The following is a 22556-nucleotide window of genomic DNA, read 5'->3' as shown; positions in this document are numbered from 1 at the left end:
TGTTTTGTTTGTATTTTATTATTTTTTGCTGAGAAAAAAAACATACGGAATAAACCCAAACAAAAGACAATATGCATCTATTGAGTAATATGAAATAAATATAATATAAAAATACATAAATAAAAAACAGATACCACATTAATCACTAAAAGAAATGTATAAATAATATTTTTTAAACATTGTGATGGTCAAATTACTGACAGAGATAAAAATGCAGTAATAATATACTAATACATAGAAAGATTACTAAATAATTGTATGTAGAAGAACATTAAAACTCTACTTAGCTTCTCTATTAAAAAATAAAATAAATAAAAAAATTAAAAGCAAATGAGCAAATAAATTGATAACTTTTTTTTTCCAATTTTGTACTTTGAAAAAAAACATTTTTTTAAATATATGATAAACTTAGAAATGTATGATATAAAGTACCTATAATACAGTCTACAGTTACTAACTATATACATTTTTAAAAAATAACTTAATGTTTAGGTTTATTATTTATTGTTTTAAATGTTGAATATTGTAGTCATTGAAAAAACATTTTTTAATCAGGATAACGCGTCTCTTTTCCCCTCGCACCGGATTGGCTTATTCACCGGAAGTAAACATCACGTGACTCCTAAGATCAGCTGATCTTCCGTAGACATCTTTACGAGTCACGACTGCGGCGATTAATTCATACCTTCTCTACCGTGATTCTCGGGTACTTTAATTCGAATTTAACGCGCTCATTGTCGAATTTAAATGTCTTTGTTGTTGCTGCCTCTGGGTTTTATCTGCTGGTTGTTTTCATTTGTGTGTTTTTGTCCTTTTCTCCGACAGGCCCAGGCGGATATTTGACAGCTGCAACCATGGCGCTGAGCGATGCCGACGTACAGAAGCAGGTAAAGAATCACTTTAACCTTCAAAATGACACCACTGAAACATTTAACTGTGTGGGATAAGGTTTCACGCTGCTAATTAGCGCTACAATAAGGGTTATAATACCTATAGTTTGTGGTGTAGGTGTGTGCAGCAGAATGACATTGACACAGCTGCTGTAGGTTAGCTTAAACACTAACATTAGCCACACTTTGATATTTATGCTGCAGCTGAATGAACGTTTTGCACCTAAGACGCCCAGTTAAATCAAAATAAGAAGCCATTTTGCAGGCGTGAGGGTTATGACTGAGATCTGGAGAGTCATATTACTCAGTGGTCACATGATGAACACATGCCAGGGCCTGATGGGGAACTAGGAGTCACCGAGCCAAAGTCTGGACTCTAAAAATCTCAGCAAACACGGAAAATAAGCCTCAGACGTAAACTCCAGTCTGATCGTGACTTTCATTAATGTTTATTACTCGGCCTCAGTAATGATTTTATAGAGACACCCTTATTCTTGTGACGTTTGTTTGTCTCTGAAATGTTGGTGCTTTCTGGCAGCTGAACAAACAATAAAGACAATTATATTCATATATAAGCTATTTTACTGACTGATAGATTACTATTGCTACTTACGACTTGATAAATTTACTATTAAATACATCCGGCCAAGATGAGAATTCTTATTCTCAATTCTCAGTTTGCTGCTGCTGGCAGTTTCTTTTGGCTCAGGGTGCAGTCAGAACTTCCTCAATTCAGGGAAAACCCTGATTTTAACACAGGACCATGAAATCAGGACCTGACAGTCTCCTGCAGTTCTAAAAGGAATTCAGAATGAACGTTATTTATTTAATTTACATTTAACAATTTAAGTTGTATTGAATGAAGTTTGCAGAAACATTTCACACTGAGCTGATGGAAACAGGCAGCAGTCACCTTGCAGCAGGGTGACAAAGTTGCCTTTAATTAACAGAACGCTGAACTCCAGACTTCATGTGTGTCAATCACAAGCTGATCCAGGGGGTTGTTTAATTATAAATTAAAAAAAATTCTACTCAGAAGGTCTATCCATTGTAAAAGCTCTAAATCTGTCTGCTGCTTTTTTTTTGTTCCTATCCGCAGATCAAACACATGATGGCCTTCATCGAGCAGGAGGCCAACGAGAAGGCAGAGGAAATTGATGCAAAGGTACAAAGACATAAACATAAACAGTTTAATCCATGACAAATATATTCATGAATTAGGGATGAGGTGAGATGATGGGAAACAGAATGCCTTTAATCCAGGAGCCACCATAGCACCCTTAAAAGTTTGGGTGTCTCACATTATTGTTGATAACTAAAAGGGGACAAGAAAAATCCCCAAGAATCCACAAGACCGTACAAACACAGGCACAGTAGAGGTTTCTAAAACTCAAGGATTTACATCCTGTCTCTCCAAAGTCATGTTATTCTAATCTCTGTTTCATGTAAGAGACTTTTTCTGGAAAAAAGTCACCACTAGGGGTGCTAAAAGCTTCATGTTTGTATTATGAATGAAGAGATTTTAGTTCATCTGAATCTGGAGAGTCAAAAACAACAAAACCTGTCATTAAAAATGCACATATATTTTTAAACATGCATGTTTTCAAAACCAAACATTTTTGTGACGATAATTCTCATAAAATCTATATATATATTCAGATTTGATCACATCTACGTTTTAGCTTAAGCTTTAAAGGCTGGATAATTAATTTGATAAATAACAAAAATCCACCTTATAATTGATAACGAGACTTTTACACTATACAATTAAAAAAGATGAACTTCGAAGAAGACTTTGCACAATGTTTGTGGCTAATTTCCAAGGCTAGATTAAATAATCCTGCAGCAGAACATGTGGGAATAAGAGGTGACGGAGGATTCCTCTGAGTGGAGCATCTGTGTCTCGTCCTGCAGGCGGAGGAAGAGTTCAACATCGAGAAGGGCCGCCTGGTCCAAACCCAGAGGCTGAAGATAATGGAGTACTATGAGAAGAAAGAGAAGCAGATCGAGCAGCAGAAGAAAATGTGAGTCATGGCGAGACATCACAGGACACATCAAGTCCTTCCTTCCCATCCTCAGTCCATCCTTTTTAAGAACAAAGAAACAGCTGTTTGTGTTTGTGACAGAGTTTCCATAATGTTATTTATCTGACAGTAACTCTTTTGTAGCTCATCCCAAACCGTCTCCAGGGTTCCCGCATGAACAAACACTGCCCCACTTAGCGATCTAAACAGGTCCAATGTGTGTGTTATTTGTCTGTTAAACAGTCAAATGTCAAATCTGATGAACCAGGCTCGGCTGAAGGTGCTGAAGGCCCGCGATGATATGATCTCGGTAAGCTGCTCTGTCTTCATTGTATGTACATAACGCACGCAGACAAGTGTAAATAATGCTGCTGCGTATGTACTGGTTCCCACAGGACATGCTGAACGAGGCTCGTCAGCGGCTCGCTAACGTCGCCAAAGACCCGGCCAGGTATTCGGCTCTGATGGACGGGCTGATGCTACAGGTTGGTGTGTCCTAACTGACCTCCACGCTCAGATCTTAGACAGCAGATGCACTTAAATTTTCAGCAAAAGTCTAAATGTGTTTTCTGTGCAGAATCACAAGTAGATTATATTTGGGAATTTGAGCTATGCTGCGTAAATAGCAGTCATGGAAAGTACCAAGTATCAAATAAAAAGCATCAGATTATTGGCCTCTTCTTATTATACTCAGCCAATGAGCTGTTGGTTCTTTTTTCCCTGATTTATTTAACATTTCGCCTGGATGTTGTGGGTATAAAACATTGTTGAAGTTTGTTAATGATGATTAGAATTAAAGGATAAGTGGCAGTACATGCTGGAGAAGCAGGCAGGAAGCCAAGCAGTGAACTGCTGTGGACGGAGTGAGCAGAAAATACATGTTTTATTTATTTAAAATAATAGCACTGCAGCCTTGAAGCTGTTGGTTCACTGTAAGGCCGCCAAACTCAGGAACACAGGAGTTGTTGGTCTACCACCGCCTCAGTTGGTTCTTCTTTTGTGGTTATTGTGTACCTTTAGATTAGTTTAGATCCAATTTAACGTGTTAAAACATTAAAGTCACACTGAGGTAACGCAGCAACTCGTGCTCTGCAGAGATACCAAAATTACTGCATTTATCAATGGAGTCTGGTGGCTCTCCATCAGACTCTTCCTCAAGGATAAATATAAAGCATGTACCTGCCTCAGAGAAACGTTTGTTACGCTGTGTGGTCATTTTGGAGGAGGTACCATGTGCTGCTCTGTCCTCTCAGGGTTTCTATCAGCTGCTGGAGACCAAAGTGACCATTCGCTGCCGTAAACAGGACGTACAGTTGGTACAGGTGAGTCAGCGACCGTGTTCAAACCATACAGTTAGATATCCCTGTGTTCTTTTCCTTCTTTTGAAGCTACCACGCCTCTCTTTTATCTTTCAGGCATCCATCCAGAAGAACATCCCCATCTATAAAGCAGCTGTGAAGAACAACCTGGAGGTCCGCATTGACCAAGAGAACTTCCTCTCCCCGGACGTGTACGCAGCACATTTCTCTGATCAGATCACAGGAAGTGAACCCTCTTCTGTACCTGACGTTTATTTCATGTTTTCCTGTTTGCAGCTCTGGTGGTATCGAGATCTACAACGGTGACGGGAAGATCAAGGTTGCCAACACCCTGGAGAGCAGACTGGACCTGATGGCTCAGCAGGTAGACGATGTGACTGTTGAATGACCAGGCTTCTGTTTCAGTTAAACATTCATTATCCTGTCTGAAGACTCACCTTTTCAAACTGGCCGATCACACGTGACACCCACCCGAGTCTGAAGGGTCTTTAAATATTTCTGAAACTACAAAAATTTTCTTTTTTTTCTATTTTGTGAGTCTGTTAAAAATGTTACTTTAACTTACATCTTCCACTACTTCTTCTTCTCCTCTGTACTCTCTCTTGTTGAAGATGGAGTAGTCCAAACGCTGTCTGTTCCTACAAAGACATTTTATCATAATGAAGACAGTTTACAGTCTGTTATACCTATTATTTATATTTAAAATGAATATTGAATAAATATGACCTTACAGAGTTAATTTTACTAAAAAGTCCTGCCCTTTTATTAAATTATAACCATCATAATTCAAATTTTACACAACTTACAGTCAGTCTGTTTGTAGTCTTTTGAAACACTACTAACACTAACAAAATAAAACGCACTGTTTTGCTGTTTTTATGTCTCAAACATGAGGGAAAGAATCTGTTTATCTTTTTTTAATCAAGAATTGTTGAATTTGATATATTGATCAGTATTGATTGTGCCTCTGTCGCTCTGTTTGCAGATGATGCCTGAAATCCGAGTGGCTCTCTTTGGTGCCAACCCAAACCGCAAGTTTAATGACTGAGAGCCTCCTGCTGTATTACTTAAAAAAAAAAAAACTCCTGTTATTTTTTATTTTGTCATATCATTCCTTTTTGTCTGTGAAAAAGAGACGCGTTGTTGTCGTGTGATGTATTGCTGTATTTGTTTTTCGGTGCATTAAGGGATGTGATGGATGCTGCACGCACACACACACACACACACATTACAGATGTGCACCGCGCACCTGTACAGACTGGTTTACTCTGCTGCTTCCTGTCAGAACGTCTCAGTTTACTCTGATTGGTTGGGGATGGGATCGGGTGATTGGCCGGATGCTTGGCAGGTTGTCCTCTAATTGGATCAGCGTTCATGACAAACACAGCATCTGTGTCACAGTTTTTTCCTAGTATCATTAACCTCTGCCCCGCATTATAAGATGTATGGGGCATTGTGTTGCTAATGGGTGTCTGCTCCAACCAATCACGAGGAAAAAAAACAGTATCATAGAAACAAAACTGAAGACTGTACATGACCTTACAGAGTTAATTTATTGATGTTACGCCAACTTATTCTCATTAAAGGAGTGGGTGATATCATTCCAGAGGGTGCACTGTATGTATATGAGGACTCCAGATTAAATTATATGTATGTGTGGTTGTTCTGTTTTTCTTTTCTTTTTTTTTGATTGTGTCTAAAACTGAAAAACAAAAAGTTATATTGTGGAAACAGATTAAATTCAAAAAATCATCTCTGCTGTGTTTTTTTTTCCAGTGTTCTTTATGATGCACAGTTTATTTATCCTGCCTCTCCGGCCATTCATGCTCCATTCATTAGTTTATCACATGGTATTAGTCAGACAAAAATGCTCCAATTATCCAGTTGCTCTGAGTATTTTGCTGACATGCTAGACTGCCGCAGAGCTCCTGCTGGAAAACAAGCGCTGCGTTCTGGGAGACGGCTGAGCTGAGGCGCAGCAGAGCGGACGCTCCTTACATGTGAGTGTTGTATGATTTAAAGTGTTCATTTTTGAAAGATTTCTCCTGGATTGTGAGTGTTTTTTTTGTTCCTTTCTTCTCACTTTGGCTCAGAGTTTGTGATCATGTTAGTAGTGATTGGGGTCTGTCAGCGCTGTACTGCAGAGCGGAGCATCTTGTTATCACGTTGAGTTTAAAACAATTTGAAAGTCCAATTTTATTCACCCAAACGCTGCACAGACCTGACCGACCGCTCCTCTGATGTTGTTAAAAGTCATGTCTCACAGAGTTTTCCTTTACAGGATCAAAGGCTGCTCCTGTGCAGAGCATCATGTTCTAGGAGGAGCACAGCGCCCTCCTGTGGCACACAAGGACATGCAGCTGTCACTCTTCCGGGCTGTGGTCGCCCATGTGTCCCTGCTGTGGTTTGTGAGGGTAACCGACGGGATGCCTGACCCGTCTCAGAGGGACTTGCTGATGCGTCAGGAGTTTTCCAGACAGACGGGAGGACATGTGGCGCTGTCGCCTGCAGAGCAGAAGCTGGACGCTCACCTCCACCTGCTGAAGGAGCAGGAGATGTCTGCGGCACAGTTTCCTCCTGCTCTCCACTTCTTCAGGGCGAAGCCGCTCATCGAGAAGAGCCCCATCTTTAAACTGCTGCAGAGGATGCCCAAAGGTTGGTCTCTCCAGAGGTTTCAGTGTTCTGTGTTTTCAGTCTGTTTGTGTCACTGTGGAGAAGCTTTGGACCGGCAGGCTTTCTGCTGAAGCAGCTCAGTCACAGTTTACCAGCAAAGATGCACCAAACCAGAGCCGGACTGGTCGGCTGATTCATCAGTTTAAATGCTGTCTCATATTCAAACTTTTTTATAGAACATAATCCAGGAAAAGATGCTCAGGGTAATTTGGGATTGGCGTCATTACACAGTGTGTCCAGCAGAGGGCTCCATTGCTTACATTCAGCACTGCAGTGAATATACACAGAAATAATGGTGGAACATCAGCTATCCTCATCAGCTATCCACATCTATAAGGAATTACAGGCTGACATATATGATTTTTTGATGACCAAATTAACTTAAGGAGACAGAAAATGATTGAAAATAGCACAGACAGCTTCATCTTTGTCGCAGTATTTGTTTGGACACACCATAACAAACTGTGTGTGTGTGTGTGTGCATGTGCCAGGTGCAGCCCTCCATGTGCACAGCTCCTCTCTGGTCAGCGTGGAGTGGCTGGTGAAGAACGTCACGTACAGACCTCACTGCTACATCTGCTTCACCTGGGACAACTCTGTGCGCTTCCTGTTCTCAGAACGCCAGCCATTCCCGCGATGGGACTGCTTCTACTGGCAGCTGCTCAACACCCTGAGAGCCAGAATAGGAGACCCTGAAGGCTTCGATAACAGGTTAACTAACACATAAACACATGTCAGCTGGAGGTCTCATCAGACAACTTAACCCAAAATGTGTTTTTTTCCCCTCAGTTTAATGCAGCACCTCACGCTGTTCACAGAGAATCCGGACGGCGAGTACCCCAGCCAGGATGTGGTGTGGGAGAAGTTTGAGAAAGCCTTCATTGCAGCTGCAGGCCTGATCACACATGCTCCTGTACTGAGGGACTACTACTACAGAGGCCTCGAGGAGCTTCACCAGGACAATGTTTTCTATCTCGAGCTGAGGAGCGGCCTCTCCAGGGTTGGTGTTGGCACGTTTGTTCACACCTGCAGCTCTATCATTACAGAAGTATGTCATGTTTAGACCTCCCTCTGTGTTTCAGACCTATGAGCTGGATGGAACCATTCACGATAAGGTCCACACACTGAAGACGTTCCAGGAAGCTACAAAGACGTTTGTGGCAGATCATCCAGACTTCCTCGGGGCCCGTATCATCATTTCTGCCCACAGGTAAATCTCTGCAGGGAACAGAGGAGACGTTTCTCTGCTGATTTGAAACAAACACTGGTGTGTGCCTGATCTTCACAGTCCACACTCAGGACAGGGAGGGAGGGAGTTGCAGGTCACAACTCTTCTTCTTCAGTAACCTAATAAACGGGTTTCTTTTTGAATTAGAGGCACAAAAAAGCCAAACAAGACAAACAAAGTGGGGACGATGTGCCGCTAACTCGTTGCTCTATTTTAAATGTCACTATGTTCCAGTTTTGAAAAATAATTCAGCAGCTATAATCCAATATATTAACTCTTCATTATTTCATTTCTTGTTTCCTGGCTATGGAAACAACTGTGGAGATATTAAAGGGTCAGACCCATTTAATGCTGCTCACACGGAGAAACACGAAGTCTGTGTAAAGATTTCTTTGGAGTTTTGCTGGAGATAGTGATGTCATAGTGGTGCCACATCGAAAGTGCATTGTGGGAATTGTAGGATCCTTATGGAGTGTAATCAGGGCCTGCTAGCATCAGCAGTTGCTAATAATGCTAGCAGTGTTTTTATAGTGATCACTGTGTTTTGCGTGTATGAACCTAAAACTGTCTTATATTTATATGCACCCTGATTTGTGAGAAAATGTTCTAGTCAAAATTCTCTTTTTCTCAGCCTTGAGTCTGCCTTGTTTGGTTTCAGGTCTGTTGTTTTTAGTGTTAGCTCTGTTTTTTCCTCCATTATGAACGATGATGCTTCTTTCTTCAGGGCTCTCAGTGTGTCTGAGGTCAAAGCAGCTGTGAAAGAAGCCATTCAGCTGAAGAAGGACTTCCCAGATGCCATTGCAGGATTTGACATGGTAAGAAATGAGACCTATTTCTATAAGTTCTATATGTCAGGGGTGTCCAAAGTCCGGTGTGTTGGATCGAGTGGTTGCAGCCTCGGTGTGAGACAGATGTAACATGAGGCATGATTTCTTTCTCCATAAAATTCCATTTTTAATCGTTTCAGGACTAACAAATGTCACAGTCCTATCGATGTCTGCCAAAATGTTCAACGTCTTCATTTGTGTAAAAAATTATATCGTGAGGCCGAATTTAAAGAGAATACACAATCACAACTTGAACCACTGGAGGTGTGATAACGGGTCAATAGAGACCATAAATTTGCATCTATTAGCTAGCTGTGATCGGGTGGTTTATGTATGGCTGTAATTGTGTGAGTTGGCATTTATTGCAGTTCATCCATTATTAAGTTTTTAATATCGTACTTAGAAAGCACATACATCATTATATATTCTTGTCATTATCATCGTCATTTCTGGGGTACACCGTTGATTTCTGGTTCAAATTACATGTAAAAAGTAAACGGTACAGCACTGACATGATCCAATAAATGTTGGCTAGTTAGGTGAATTCCACACAGAGCCAGGGTCCACACCTCCACAGCCAGGTTAATGTGTGACAGCCTACATCCACATACGACATGTGGCTTCTGTCTGCCCATAACAGACACAAACAGCACTACTATTATGTTACAGGATTTGGTTCCTGGGGAGCAGGAACTGACACAACCACACAATTATAGCCCAAAACTACCTTATCATAATTATTAGATGCTAATTTCTCTATTGATCCCCTTACCAAACCTCCAGTGGTTCAAGTTGTGACCAGGCCCAGAAAGATATTATTGGAAGGTGGGGGTGGGTTAGGGTTAGGGCTAAGATTAAAACTAGGGTTTAGGGTTAGAGTTAAAAAGGTCGCAGAGTTGTGGTTCAATGTTTGATGCATTCAGCTCACTGAGACCATTACAGAAATGTCTCACTTGAGGCTCTAAGGCTCATGACAGCCAAGAACCTAACCTTAGTTCTGTATTAGGGTTAGGGATTTGTTTTATAGTGATTTTTTAAAAAATGCAAAATTTTGGCACTAAAATTGGGATTTTAGTGCCAATTCAACCTTCCATTTCTCCATAATTCTGCAGTATTTTTTCATGAAACTCACTTTGGTGATAGAGGAGACCTTCTTTAACCACTGCTCTACACTGATGTTCTGTCTTGCAGGTGGGCAGGGAGGACAGTGGACGGACTCTTTGGTACTTCAGAGAAGCCCTGTCTCTGCCAGCTGAAATGGGCGTCTCACTGCCGTACTTCTTCCACGCTGGGGAGACAGGTAAGTGCAGCTTATTGACAACTTGTATTTTGTTAGCATCTTATAATTTATCCCAGCTTTGTGTATGTGTGCAGATGATGAAGGCACCGACGTGGATCAGAACATTCTTGATGCCCTTCTGTTCAACACATCCCGCATCGGGCACGGCTACGCTCTGGCACACCATCCGCTCGCCAAAGAGCTGTCCAGAAAAAGGAACGTGGCCGTGGAGCTGTGCCCCATCTCAAACCAGGTCAGAGCCTCTTTAACACAACAAAAAAGAATGCACACATTGTTATACTATTTAGGACCTGGATTTGTTTGACCCGCAGGTGCTGAAGCTGGTTTCAGATCTGAGGAACCACCCTGCATCTGTGCTGATGTCTGAGGGCCACCCGATGGTGATCAGCTCTGACGACCCGTCTCTGTTTGGCACCACAGGCCTCTCCTACGACTTTTATGAGGCGTTTGTGGGCCTCGGAGGACTGAAAGCAAACCTGGGCATGCTGAAAGAGCTGACCATCAACTCCATCAGGTCAGAATCTGCATTTTTATTCTCCTGTGTGGGTTTTAAGAATTTACTATAAATGTCCTCACTTAGGCCCCGTTCACACTGGAGAAAGTCATTCCAGCTAGAGTAGGATTGAGCCCAGACAGCCTTTAAGCTGGATGCGTTCAGACCTATTTTCAAATCTGGCTAGCACACAGTTGTGTCCGCACTCAATCCGGCTTCATCCAGCGTGTTTGCTGTTCTCCAAACCACTAGGTGGCGCCTCGTAATATGGCTAATAATGTGGCTAGCCGGATTCGCTAGCCACATTTGCGTTCACACAAACCTCTCGAGGGTGGATCTAGCTGGCTTAAAATCAAACTGGATTCAGCCGGATTGGAGGTGTTCACACTCGGAAAAAAACACATCTGGCCAAATCCTGCTTAAGCCACATTTTTTTCCCCAGTGTGAACGGGGCCTATGATAGAGGAGGCAGGCTTGATGACCTATACTGCAGCCAGCCACCAGGGGGCGATCCATATGTTTTGGCCACTATAAATCACAGCAAACCTTTTTTTGTTAAGTTGTTGTGTAGTTTACCATGCCACTGAGAAAGTGGCCCAAAAGTACCAAGTCAACCATTTTTTGTGCCATTTTTGCATCTGGAACGACTGTTTACTGATCTCCTGCCACGCTTTGAGCTGTATATAAACTGACTCTCATAAGTTACTGTTTTACAAAAGCATATTTTTTACTTTTCATGCAGACGTCTTGGTGAATTTTAGCCACACAAAAATAAAGAAGATGTTTTTTTAAAGCTTCAGACAGACACACAGTTGAGGAGTTTTCTCTGTCTGCAGGTTCAGCTCACTGCCAGCTCATCTGAAGGAAACGGGTCAGAACATGTGGCAGAAAAAATGGGACGCATTCATCACTGATAACTCGTGACAGCCGACCAACAGGGATCTAAACACCTATGGATCAATAGCATCGTTTTATTAATGGATGTTAAAGAACCCTGCTGTGTGGAAGCTCTCACTGCAGTTACAGCAGTTTTTCCTTTTCATGGAACAACCACAAACATTTTGTTACTGGTGCTGGTGAGAAAAAAAATGATTCACACTCAGTATTCAAGTTCATTTATCAAATAGAATTGTATACACAGCTGGAGTGGTGGAGGAATGTGAGATTATAGACGTAAAACATACATTTACATGACAACAGGGATATTCTCTGAGCCTCATGTTGAAAAGAAAATCTGAACTGTTCTGATGATAAAGCTGTAAATTCACAGAAAGAAAAACTCAATTTCCAACAAGAAAAAAAAACAATATTTACAAAGAAATTCTTACTTTGACCTGTAAATTTAAGACTTCTGTAACAAAATAAACTTTTTTTCTCACAAATGTAAGACTTTATAACCTCAGCAAATAACTTTTATAACTTATATATTTAAGGATTTTATATTTAAGGATAATATTTAAGGCTTAGCATAGCATAAACCGTAAAACAAAGCACGTCTCGGTGGTAGTAAAACACTACATTTGTCAAAATGTATAAACAATAAGTGCAAAAAATAAATCACTCACTCTCATGGATCCAGTTCTTTGCTGTAAGAGTGTCAGAGGTTCAGGTTTGAGCCCCTGTGTTGTTCTGGGGGACCAGCCCACCTGTCTTTGAAGGCGTGCTGTATGTTCCAGCCCTGACCCGTGCAGTGCTGGACCCTGAGGCTGTGATTACCATCGTCACCCGTCACAACCTCCAGACACCGCTTTGTTTCTCTGTTCTGGATTTGTCCTCCCTGAAAATCAAACACATGTGTTTATGTTTTTTACCTTCAGTTTGTGTAGGTTCAGGTGTGAAGTGACATATTTACCTGTTTGAAGTCCCACAGCATGTGGAGCTTCTTCTGCTGGGCCAGTTTGCAGCCGTACAGTTCAGGAAAGATCTCAGAGCCGGAGTCCACCACACAGCGGTTACTGTTGTACTTGTGGGATTTAAGTCCACCGATGATCAGCTGTCCATCAGCGCGGTAGTAACAGTGCTACACAACACACAAAGCAATTAGTGTCAGTCAGAGTAGATTTGGCTCTTCACTCCCTGAGCGCCCCCTTTAGCAGTAAAGATCTTGTTAAACAGCTTCAGGTGTGTTTCCACTGCAGTTCCATTTACAGGAACAGTCCCCTTGTGGGCTGCAACGAGCCAATAAAGCCTGCACTTCCTCATCGACTCCTTTCTCTGTATTGCTCTTCATGTATGATCACTCACTGTTTACACATACTGCCCCCTAATAACATGGAGCTAAAAACCTATTAGTTATTGTCCACCTGCTGCTCGCTGTGTTAGAGGAGCAGAAGAGGGGGAGGTGGAGCTGTGGTGACATCGTTTCAGAAGAGTTGTGTATTTCTTTAAAGCCTACACGGGCAGTTCCCATGGTCTCAATATAGCTTTTGTTGGCTGGGTGTGGCACTGTTTGCCAGCAAATCTCTGAACCAACCTGAGATGCGAAGGTGTGACATCTGTACAAGATGGGCGTATTCCCGGGCATCTGGCCTTGGTCAACACAGAGATCAGGCTTCTGCTCATTTATCAGCTGCCAAGACAAACAAGTCATTAATCACAAACAACACACATCGAGCAAACAATTCAGTTCAGGAGCGATCTAGTATCACAACAACTCAAGAAAACCTGAAGCCAAATCAAACACACCCTGCGTTCGCACCAAGGGCGAATAAAACTGGAAAAGTACAGCTGCTATAAATGTTCACTTTTGTTGCTCAAATCACTCATGACGTGAGGAATTTAAACATTCAAGTTCAAGTTCAACATTCCCAGAGACCCACGCAAGCGAAGAACGTCTAAAGAGGAGGTTGTCAGTGTTTTACACTGTCATAGCTAATTTGCATAAAGTTCAGCTGCAAGTTTTGTGGCTCGTTGCTTTTTCTGCTTTAGTCGCTCTTAGTGTGAACGCAGGGTTACAAAGCACTGACTCACAGTTCCGTAGCCGAGTATGTCCTGCAGAGGGTCCAGTTGTGGGTAAACATTATCTAAATACCACTGAAAGGGTTTACAGCCCAGCTTCTCCCTCAGCTTCTTCCTCTCTGACACGTCTCCAATGTCTATCCCATGATTCTGTGTGAAGGTCACAAAGACATTTGTTTATTGAGGACTTCCTCCGTTTACTTGCATAACATCTACCCAATTGATTTGTATAAAGAAAAAGGTCCTGTACCTCCAGGGGAAGGTTCCAGGCTACGTTGACGTTGTGTTTATATTCGTCCAGCCACACCTCCGCCACCCTCAGTGCGTTACGCTTCATGGTGACGCTCAGGTCAGGGAGGTATGGTTTCGCTTGACGCTCAATGTGGGCTATTTTAGAGCAAGGTACGACCTCAATGCTTCCTCCACACAGCCACACCTGCAAATATGTATAAGAAGATGTCTATGTATAAGAAGCTTAATCACACTTATTCAAATTTTACAGAACATAAAGCACAAGTATGAAAAAAAGACACCTCTCTGAAAGCTAAATGCTAATGATGCTGTGTCAGCAGTTAGAGAGTTATCATTAGACTAAATTGTCTCAGTGAAGTGATCCACACCGCTAACATCAACCCCAGGCTTTTTATTCACTCACCCGGATGCCGAGCTCCACATTTTCACCACCATAAATCTTCATTCCACCATCCAGGCTTCCAATCTCTCCAAAGAACTTGCGATCAGTGACAAGAATCCCCATGATGGATGGGCTCCTGGTGACAAAATGAAGGTTAGAATAGAAAATTACTACATTTTTCCTGTAAAAACAGGGAGCTATGGTGCCCTAAGTGCTAAAATGCTAACACAAGCCCATGTTGTAGGACTCATACCTACAGCTTTTTGCACCTAAGTTCTATTGTTGGCTCGGGTAAAGGTGCCTAGATGAACTATAGCTCCACATATATAAATTCAAATTACTCAAAATGTTCCTTTCTTATTCATATATAGTGAAATATTGTATGTTTTTGTCACACATAGTCTTTAGAGGATCAGTGACTGCAGGTCATTTTCTACCAGGCAGTCTTTAAATCTGCTTCTTGTGTCCTCCTTTTTAAACGACTTTAAACGACATAAATGGCAGGAGTTATGGCAAACTGCTTAATTTAAGAATGTTGTTGCTGAATGTTTGTTTTGACAACATTGTGTACAGCAGATACAGTTTTATAAGCAGAGTCAGGTTAATTACATCTGTCTGTACCGGTGTGACCTTCTGAAAAGAAGTGTTGTCAATAAACATAAACCAACATCTGCACCACAAAAACAGAAGCTTCACATATCTGTGAAATTCTATGCCAACAAATAATAAGAGATGTTACCAGCATGTAACGTATCTGTGTTTGTGGTTTGTCCACAGTGTGCTGTGATTGTCCCAGTTCTGTAATAAATACTGTGAGAACACAAGAAACCCTCTGTGTTCAGTTCACACCTGGGACGCCTGATGATCACACAGCATGCCAACTGTTCCCATAAACTGATCATTTCCCCTCATTATGGAATTTAAGCTTACTCACATGTCTGTTAGGATAAACCATATTCATGAAGTAATCAATATAAAGACAACCAGTTATGTTGATCATGGGGTTGCATGTTTGGCTGTTTCTTGGTTGGGACAAGTTAGCTTGCTGGCTAACTACCAGTTAGCTTCATCTTTCGATCAAACATGTGAGTATTGCTAATCCTACCCTAACAATGAACATTGTGTTGTGGTGTTTGTGCCTCTTACTTGCCCGGCAGCGAGTTGTCCTTCAGGTCGTACCAGTCAGGTCTGAAGGACTCATACATGCACCACAGAGCCCAGTCAAAAGCGTCGGCTGCTGGTATGTAGGGGGTGACCGCCAGGTCATAAAAATTCACCTTATCGAATACTGGTGTCACTATCACAGTGCGGTCCTCCTTAATCCGTGTCAACAGTGGCTCTGCCCTGAACACAATGACAGTTAGTCACCACGGCAACACTCTAAGCTACACACCATTTAGCAAATAAACCAACCATTGCACATGGACTTCTATGTGAGCATCCAAAATGGCCACCACGTCTGCAGTCGCCATCTTCCACCCTGACAGTCTGGCCTGGGTGAGACCGAGCTGCTCTGAGTGACGCACTTTCTTCACCAGGCCTGGACGCTCTTCGTGGATGGAGTTGATGTAGTCGTCCAGTTTCTCCTTTAAATCCTCTGCAGAAAATTAACTGTTTAAAAAAAATGTCTCTTTTTTCACACCTGAGAGGAGGCAGAGGAGGCAGAGGAGGCAGAGCGGCGCACCATTGCTGCTGTGATCGTCCACCAGGATGATTTCTTTCAGCAGCTGAGCTGGAGTCTTGTCGATGATGCTGCGGACGGCCCTTTTAATGACAGAAAGAGCTTCATCCAGATAGATCAACACCACGCTGAGGGTGGGCAGGTCTTCCGGATATTTTTTCTCTGCACACCTGTGTGCAAAAATGTAGGTCGGACAAAAACGGACAAACTGGTCAGCTGATTGGGAAGTCTTCCTAAAGATGAAGAAAGCAGATTTCTTTAAAAAAATGAATCTGTATGACTAGGTGTATAAGTGGAGATATTTGGAGATAAAGTGATTATCAGTATTGTTATTTTGCAGCACACACACAGAATAACAATCACTTTTTGTCTCATCACTTGTGAAAGCACCATGACAAAAGGTAAAGAAATATAAAAAAGTTGTTAATGTCTACAAAGCAGGAGAAGATCTACAAGTTTATCAAAGAGCTCCAAGTTTGAAGAGCTGCTGTGAGAGGTTCAAAGAGTTAAACAGAACCAGACTGTCACCAGTAAAGGATTTAACCAGGTCTGGACCTGAAGAAGAGAGTCAGAGTCAGAAAAGACTGTCACTAGAGTCCTGCGAAGAAAATGGACTGTCAGACTGCAGAAAAGACACCTCAAACCAGACTGAAGTCTGCTAGAGACCACCTGGAGACAGTTAGGGTTTACATTCTGCTGAAGCAGAACTGAAGAAGCTGCCTCAATTTAAAATCTTAGAACTATGACCTGGATGAATGAGAGCATCCACAGGAATAACCTGGAGACAGAGCACACAGACTGGAAGTCATTTGGTCAGATGAAGCTAAACTAGAGCTCTGTGCTAACAGAGATGTTTTCTTCATGTGGAGACAGCAAGGAGAGGCTAGAACCCAAAGAACACGCTTCATGCAGTCAAACACGGTGGTGGCAGTATGATGCTTTGAGGAGGATTCAGTCAGTTTGGAACTGTGGATCTTGTGGATCTTCGTGAAAAAGAAGACTGTCTTAAAGCAGTCTGCAGTCAGACTGGGTCTGGGTCATGGTTTTCTCTCCAACAGCCCAAAGCAAACATCTCTTCTAGTGAAGAACTACCTCCAGAAGAACAAAGTGAACGTCACTGACTGACCTGCACTAAGCTCTGACCTAAATCTGAAAATCTGTAAAGTGGACTGAAGACCAGGGTCCCTGCTAGGAGACCAACAGATCTGGAGGAGCTTAAAAGATTCACTAAAGAAGAATGAACTAGGTCTCCTGAGGAGACGAGACTCAAACTGCACCAAGAGACTCCAGACTGTTACCAAACAAACACGACTGACTGTCAGCATCATTCTGACCTTGATATATTTAAATGTTGGGAATTCATTTTGTTTGTGTGCACAGGATAAAATAATTGAAGCCTCCTAAATAAATAAAACACGTTTGAACAGACTGAGTATGAACACCATCATGCATCCCTAAGGCAATCATGTAGGAAGTAAAAACAAAAGTAAAGCTGCGGCCTGTTGCTTGCCTGAGGTGTGGCTGTGATCTGGACTCACCTGGCAGGCCGGGTGTCGGGGATCTGTCTGTTGAGGGGCAGCCTGTCACTGAGAAAGGTGTTGTAGCCGTATCTCTGGAACAGACCCTCAGCCTCCTTCTGCTCCTCCTCCGACAGACCATCACCCCACTTTCTGAACAGAGGAGAGTTGGGGTAGAGTTTCCTCACCGCCACCTTCTCCTTCACCTGCACCACCTCCACCTCCAGATCCTTCTTTTCCAGTTTGTTCATCAGGTTGACTGTGGACACAAAAGATCAAGTATTGTTTACTTGACGCACTGTTTTAGCATCAGGACTACTTGCTCAGCTTTCTGTGATTGCCGTCTGTTAAACAGAGGTGCCGGTTGGAGCAGATTTATCTGCAACCAAAGTGGAAACAGGTGAAAGAACGCAGAGACCAAACTGGACAGAGCAGCAAAGCTCCCTGAGCACAGTGAGCTGACAAGCAAAATTCAGCCCAGTTATTACGGTAAAATCTAAGAGATGGGGAGGTCAGAGCGCAGCAGATCAACGCTTCCTTGTTTGCGCATCTGTAGTGTTTTAATAGCTCACTGTGTTGATGAAGATTCTCAGTCATCCAGGTCATCATACGTAGAGAAGATTGAAGCAAGGCGTCTGGACTTGTAGAGTTTTCTAGAAGACGTTTCGCTGCTCATCCAAGCAGCTTCATCAGTTCTAACTGTTTGGTGGGGAAACATGGTTTATATGTGGTTACAGACCTCAGTGGGTGGGTCTGGGTAAAACTTTAAAAAACTTACAAACAATAGCACTAAATGTTTCCATACTTACCTGTGATGTGCTGGCTGACTGGGCCAGGTGAGTCTAACGACTGGCTAACGACTATGAAACTGCCGGAGGGGGACTGGTTGACAGCCCTTTGTTCTTACTGTGAGTATGTGCACACTTCCTGGGAATGGATGGAATCACTGCATTGTATGTGGTAGAAAGATGATGTCTGAGGCCACCACCTCTGTTAAGGGAAGGTTTTTCCAGCTTAACATAGATGGCTTCCTTAACTCCTCTTTCATACCACCTTTCCTCCCTGTCTAAAATGTGAACGTTGTTGTCCTCAAAGGAGTGTCCTTTGTCTTTGAGGTGGAGGTGAACAGCTGAGTCTTGTCCTGAAGAGGTGGCTCTCCTGTGCTGAGCCATTCTTCTGTGGAGTGGTTGTTTAGTTTCTCCAATGTACAGATCAGAGCATTCCTCACTGCACTGGACTGCATATATCACATTGCTGTGTTTCTCCCTGTGAATCTTATCCTTCGGGTGAACCAGTCTCTGTCTCAGTGTTGTCATAGGTTTGAAATGGACCGGGATGTCATGGTTGTTGAAGATCCTGCGGAGTTTCTCTGATACTCCTGACACATATGGAATGGAGATGTTCTTTCTCCGCCTGGTGTTGTCCTTCTTCTTGTTGTTGGGTGGTCTTGTTTTTGTGGCTTTGATGAGTGCCCACTTCGGGTAGCCACATGTTTGCAGGGCTTTCCTGATGTGGTGTTGCTCCTTCTTCTTCCCCTCTGAGCTGGTGGGTACAGTTTGTGCTCTGTGCTGCAGGGTCCTGATGACTCCCAGTTTGTGTTCCAGTGGGTGGTGTGAATCAAACAACAGGTACTGGTCCGTGTGTGTGGGTTTCCTGTACACTTCCACATTGAGGCTCCTGTCCTCCTCAATATGTACTGTGCAGTCCAAGAAGGCCAGATTGTTGTCCTTGGTGTCCTCGCGAGTGAACTTGATGTTGTTATCCACTGCGTTGATGTGTTCTGTGAACCGTTCCACTTCGTTAGTCTTGATTTTGACCCAGGTGTCATCCACATATCTAAACCAGTGGGTGGGGGTGGTTCCAGGATAGGAACTCTTCTCTCCACTTCTTCCATGTAGAGGTTGGCCACAATAGGAGACACAGGTGATCCCATCGCACAGCCGTGCTTCTGTCTGTAAAAGTTCCCATTGTACTGGAAATAAGTGGTGGTCAGGCAGAGGTCCAGCAGGTCACAGATGTGGTCTGGCGTTAGGTTGGTTCTCTCCTTGAGTGTGCTGTCTTGTGTGAGGCAAGTCCTTACCATCTCTGTGGCTTCTGATGTAGGGATGCAGGTGAACAAGGAGGTGACATCAAATGAGACCATGGTGTCATCTGGGTCCATTTGGATCTTCTCCACCTTGTTCACAAAGTCCTGCGAGTTGTGAATGTGATGTGGTGTGTTACCTACCAGTGGTGTCAGGAGTTCAGCCAAGTGCTTAGCCACGTTGTATGTGACTGAGTTTGTGCTGCTGACGATGGGTCTGAGGGGGACTCCTTCCTTGTGTATCTTGGGGAGTCCATACAGGCGTGGAGTGGCTTCCCCCGGATACAGTCGAAAATAGAGCTTGCGGTTGATGATTTGGTCCTTCTCCAGTTTTTGTAGGTAGCTGACTAGTTTCTTCTTGTAGTTTCCGGTGGGGTCCCTCTTCAGTGTCTCATATGTGGCTGTGTCACTGAAGAGTTCTGTCACTTTGGCGTGGTAGTCCTGTGTGTTGAGCACCACTGTGCATCTTCCTTTGTCTGCTGATAAGATGGTGATGTCCCGGTCCTTTTGTAGTGCAATCAGGGCCTTCCTTTCATCACTGGAGAGGTTGGATGGCGGTGCTTTAGCAGTGGAGAGTGTGGCTGTGACCTTCAAGCGGAGTTGCTCAGCTTCTGTGTCTGTCAGGTTGTTGTTCTTGATGGCTGACTCTGTGGCTGTGATGAGGTCCACCACTGGAATCTGCTCTGGCGAGATGGCAAAGTTGAGTCCTTTGGCCAACACGTCTGATGGCAAAGTTGAGTCCCTCAATGACAACACTGAGACAGAGACTGGTTCACCCGAAGGATAAGATTCCCAGGGAGAAACACAGCAATGTGATATATGCAGTCCAGTGCAGTGAGGAATGCTCTGATCTGTACATTGGAGAAACTAAACAACCACTCCACAGAAGAATGGCTCAGCACAGGAGAGCCACCTCTTCAGGACAAGACTCAGCTGTTCACCTCCACCTCAAAGACAAAGGACACTCCTTTGAGGACAACAACGTTCACATTTTAGACAGGGAGGAAAGGTGGTATGAAAGAGGAGTTAAGGAAGCCATCTATGTTAAGCTGGAAAAACCTTCCCTTAACAGAGGTGGTGGCCTCAGACATCATCTTTCTACCACATACAATGCAGTGATTCCATCCATTCCCAGGAAGTTTACACATACTCACAGTAAGAACAAAGGGCTGTCAACCAGTCCCCCTCCGGCAGTTTCATAGTCGTTAGCCAGTCGTTAGACACACCTGGCCCAGTCAGCCAGAACATCACAGGTAAGTATGGAAACATTTAGTGCTATTGTTTGTAAGTTTTTTAAGTTTTACCCAGACCCACCCACTGAGGTCTGTAACCACATATAAACCATGTTTCCCCACCAAACAGTTAGAACTGATGAAGCTGCTTGGATGAGCAGCGAAACGTCTTCTAGAAAACTCTACAAGTCCAGACGCCTTGCTTCAATCTTCTCTAAATAGCTCACTGTCATTCAGTTTGGAGAACATTTCTCCTCTCTGTCCTTTAAGGAAAACTTATACCTCTAAAAAGTCCTCCTCTCCACTCTTAACAGTGTTTCACCTTCAGACCTTTTTTAAGGGCTAACATGTTTTGTCAATCAATTTTATCTTTACTAGGATTTAGTCTTATTTATAAGGGGAAATATCTCTGAATTTCATCACTAAGGGAAACTCTTAGCACTAAGAATCTCTGTGAAATCGGCCCTGAAGTGCTGCAAGAACTGATCACATCAGATAAGATAAAGCTAAAAAGAAAAAAGCTGCAATATTTTTTTGTTTTTAAAGACACAAATGTGAAGATTTCTGCTTCAATTTTCAGGGTTTTTACACAAGAAAATCCTAAAATAAAAGAATTAATGTTAAGTTTGTAATGAACATTAGGTGCAGCCTGGCTCTTTACAAACAAGCTCATTATTTAAATAGAGTTTAAATAGACTCACGCAGCTTGTTGATGTCCCCCTCCAGCCTGTCCATCCTCTTGAGGATCCCCTGGTTCCTGATGGAGTCATTGTGGTGGTTCCTCTGGAGTCTCTCAAAGTGGGTGTGGACCTCCCTCTTAATGGAGCCGAGGTACAACAAAGCCAAGGCCATGACAGAGGCCATCAGTAGTCCTTTAATCCAGCCTGATCTCATCCTCCTCTGCAGGTGATGGGCTGCTTCCCTCTCACTGACAGTAAAAGTGGAGAAAGTTTCTCTGCACCTTTCGCCTAAGGTCTCGACACACCCTATCTACACACACACACACCTGCACAAACACTGACACACTATAGCTTTATCTGATACTCTGAAGTTCACACTGTCTGTGTGTGTGATCTAGATTTGAGTGCTAGTTTTCACTCTGCTGTCTCCTCATTGCTGTACACCTGGGACAGAAGGTGTGCACCATTAACAGGGCTCAGCTGGAACGGACGAAAACCTGCAGTAAACCGGATCAGGACTGAGTCAGGAGCAACACTTCCCTTCCATACATATCTATGTATACACAAAACATTCAGCCTTGCTGCTGACAGTTTATGTGAACATGTGTTTTTTACAGGTTTGTTTTAGTCTGTGAACCAGATTATGTCTGGAATATAATCCAGGTTTGTAAAATCCATATCATGTTTTACATCCATCCAATTATCTGGGCTGCCTGCTGCAGGATGTCTGCAAGAAAATACAAACAAATGAGGAAGCACAAATTCAATCTGTACTCTGAAAACCTTTAATTTCTGCATCATCATAGGTTCATATAAACTCAGAGAGCGTTTGTCCTTGTGTCTCATGTTTCTACCATGGAAACTGTCTCCTTTAAATTAGGACTATTTACATTTCAACATATCAGAAAGTAAACAGGAAGCTATAACCCTTTAAAGTATTCAGTGTTCCTGCCTTGACATTTAAAGCCTATTTAAAAAGTCTTCCTTCTGTTTGTTTAGGCTAATATAAGAACATTC

The 22556-nt window shown here is 42.9% G+C and overlaps 3 protein-coding genes across 3 annotated transcripts; 2 read left to right on the top strand and 1 right to left on the bottom strand.

Annotated features, from left to right (window-relative positions):
- The first annotated feature begins 597 nt into the window (after positions 1 to 597).
- atp6v1e1b (ATPase H+ transporting V1 subunit E1b) lies at positions 598 to 5306 on the top strand. Its single transcript, XM_028400687.1, has 10 exons — positions 598 to 706; positions 826 to 887; positions 1990 to 2055; positions 2805 to 2914; positions 3158 to 3224; positions 3310 to 3399; positions 4168 to 4236; positions 4330 to 4424; positions 4510 to 4597; positions 5219 to 5306. Exons 2-10 carry the CDS (start codon positions 855 to 857, stop codon positions 5279 to 5281), a joined length of 681 nt encoding a protein of 226 aa, XP_028256488.1. The 5' UTR covers positions 598 to 706; positions 826 to 854; the 3' UTR covers positions 5282 to 5306.
- Positions 5307 to 6164: 858 nt separating this feature from the next.
- ada2b (adenosine deaminase 2b) lies at positions 6165 to 11991 on the top strand. The gene is made up of 10 exons (XM_028400665.1): positions 6165 to 6233; positions 6515 to 6888; positions 7398 to 7617; positions 7696 to 7906; positions 7989 to 8116; positions 8859 to 8949; positions 10153 to 10261; positions 10336 to 10493; positions 10573 to 10775; positions 11591 to 11991. Coding segments are annotated over exons 1-10 (1584 nt in total). The 5' UTR covers positions 6165 to 6231; the 3' UTR covers positions 11679 to 11991.
- Positions 11992 to 12254: 263 nt separating this feature from the next.
- Positions 12255 to 21963, bottom strand: LOC114432573 (probable polypeptide N-acetylgalactosaminyltransferase 8). Its single transcript, XM_028400663.1, has 11 exons — positions 21561 to 21963; positions 17566 to 17803; positions 16031 to 16197; positions 15760 to 15943; positions 15493 to 15690; positions 14368 to 14482; positions 13963 to 14148; positions 13725 to 13862; positions 13228 to 13323; positions 12607 to 12774; positions 12255 to 12531 (listed from the first exon to the last, which is right to left on the bottom strand). Exons 1-11 carry the CDS (start codon positions 21751 to 21753, stop codon positions 12352 to 12354), a joined length of 1863 nt encoding a protein of 620 aa, XP_028256464.1. The 5' UTR covers positions 21754 to 21963; the 3' UTR covers positions 12255 to 12351.
- Between the last annotated feature and the right edge of the window lie 593 nt (positions 21964 to 22556).

This window comes from Parambassis ranga, chromosome 2 (genome assembly GCF_900634625.1).
Source record: "Parambassis ranga chromosome 2, fParRan2.1, whole genome shotgun sequence".
Taxonomy (NCBI): domain Eukaryota; kingdom Metazoa; phylum Chordata; class Actinopteri; family Ambassidae; genus Parambassis; species Parambassis ranga.
Note: the sequence above shows the minus strand (reverse complement) of the source record. Positions and strands in the feature narration are given on the sequence as shown.

Coding starts and splice junctions, on each gene's coding strand:
- atp6v1e1b (XM_028400687.1), top strand. CDS start 855: ATGGCGCTGAGCGATGCCGACGTACAGAAGCAG. Junction 2,056..2,804: donor CAGAGGAAATTGATGCAAAG/GTACAAAGACAT, acceptor CTCGTCCTGCAG/GCGGAGGAAGAGTTCAACAT. Junction 3,400..4,167: donor TGGACGGGCTGATGCTACAG/GTTGGTGTGTCC, acceptor CTGTCCTCTCAG/GGTTTCTATCAGCTGCTGGA.
- ada2b (XM_028400665.1), top strand. Junction 7,907..7,988: donor TGAGGAGCGGCCTCTCCAGG/GTTGGTGTTGGC, acceptor TCTGTGTTTCAG/ACCTATGAGCTGGATGGAAC. Junction 8,950..10,152: donor CCATTGCAGGATTTGACATG/GTAAGAAATGAG, acceptor TCTGTCTTGCAG/GTGGGCAGGGAGGACAGTGG.
- LOC114432573 (XM_028400663.1), bottom strand. CDS start 21,753: ATGAGATCAGGCTGGATTAAAGGACTACTGATGGCCTCTGTCATGGCC. Junction 15,691..15,759: donor ATAGAAGTCCATGTGCAATG/GTTGGTTTATTT, acceptor CATTGTGTTCAG/GGCAGAGCCACTGTTGACAC. Junction 14,483..15,492: donor GACAACTCGCTGCCGGGCAA/GTAAGAGGCACA, acceptor TTTTGTCACCAG/GAGCCCATCCATCATGGGGA.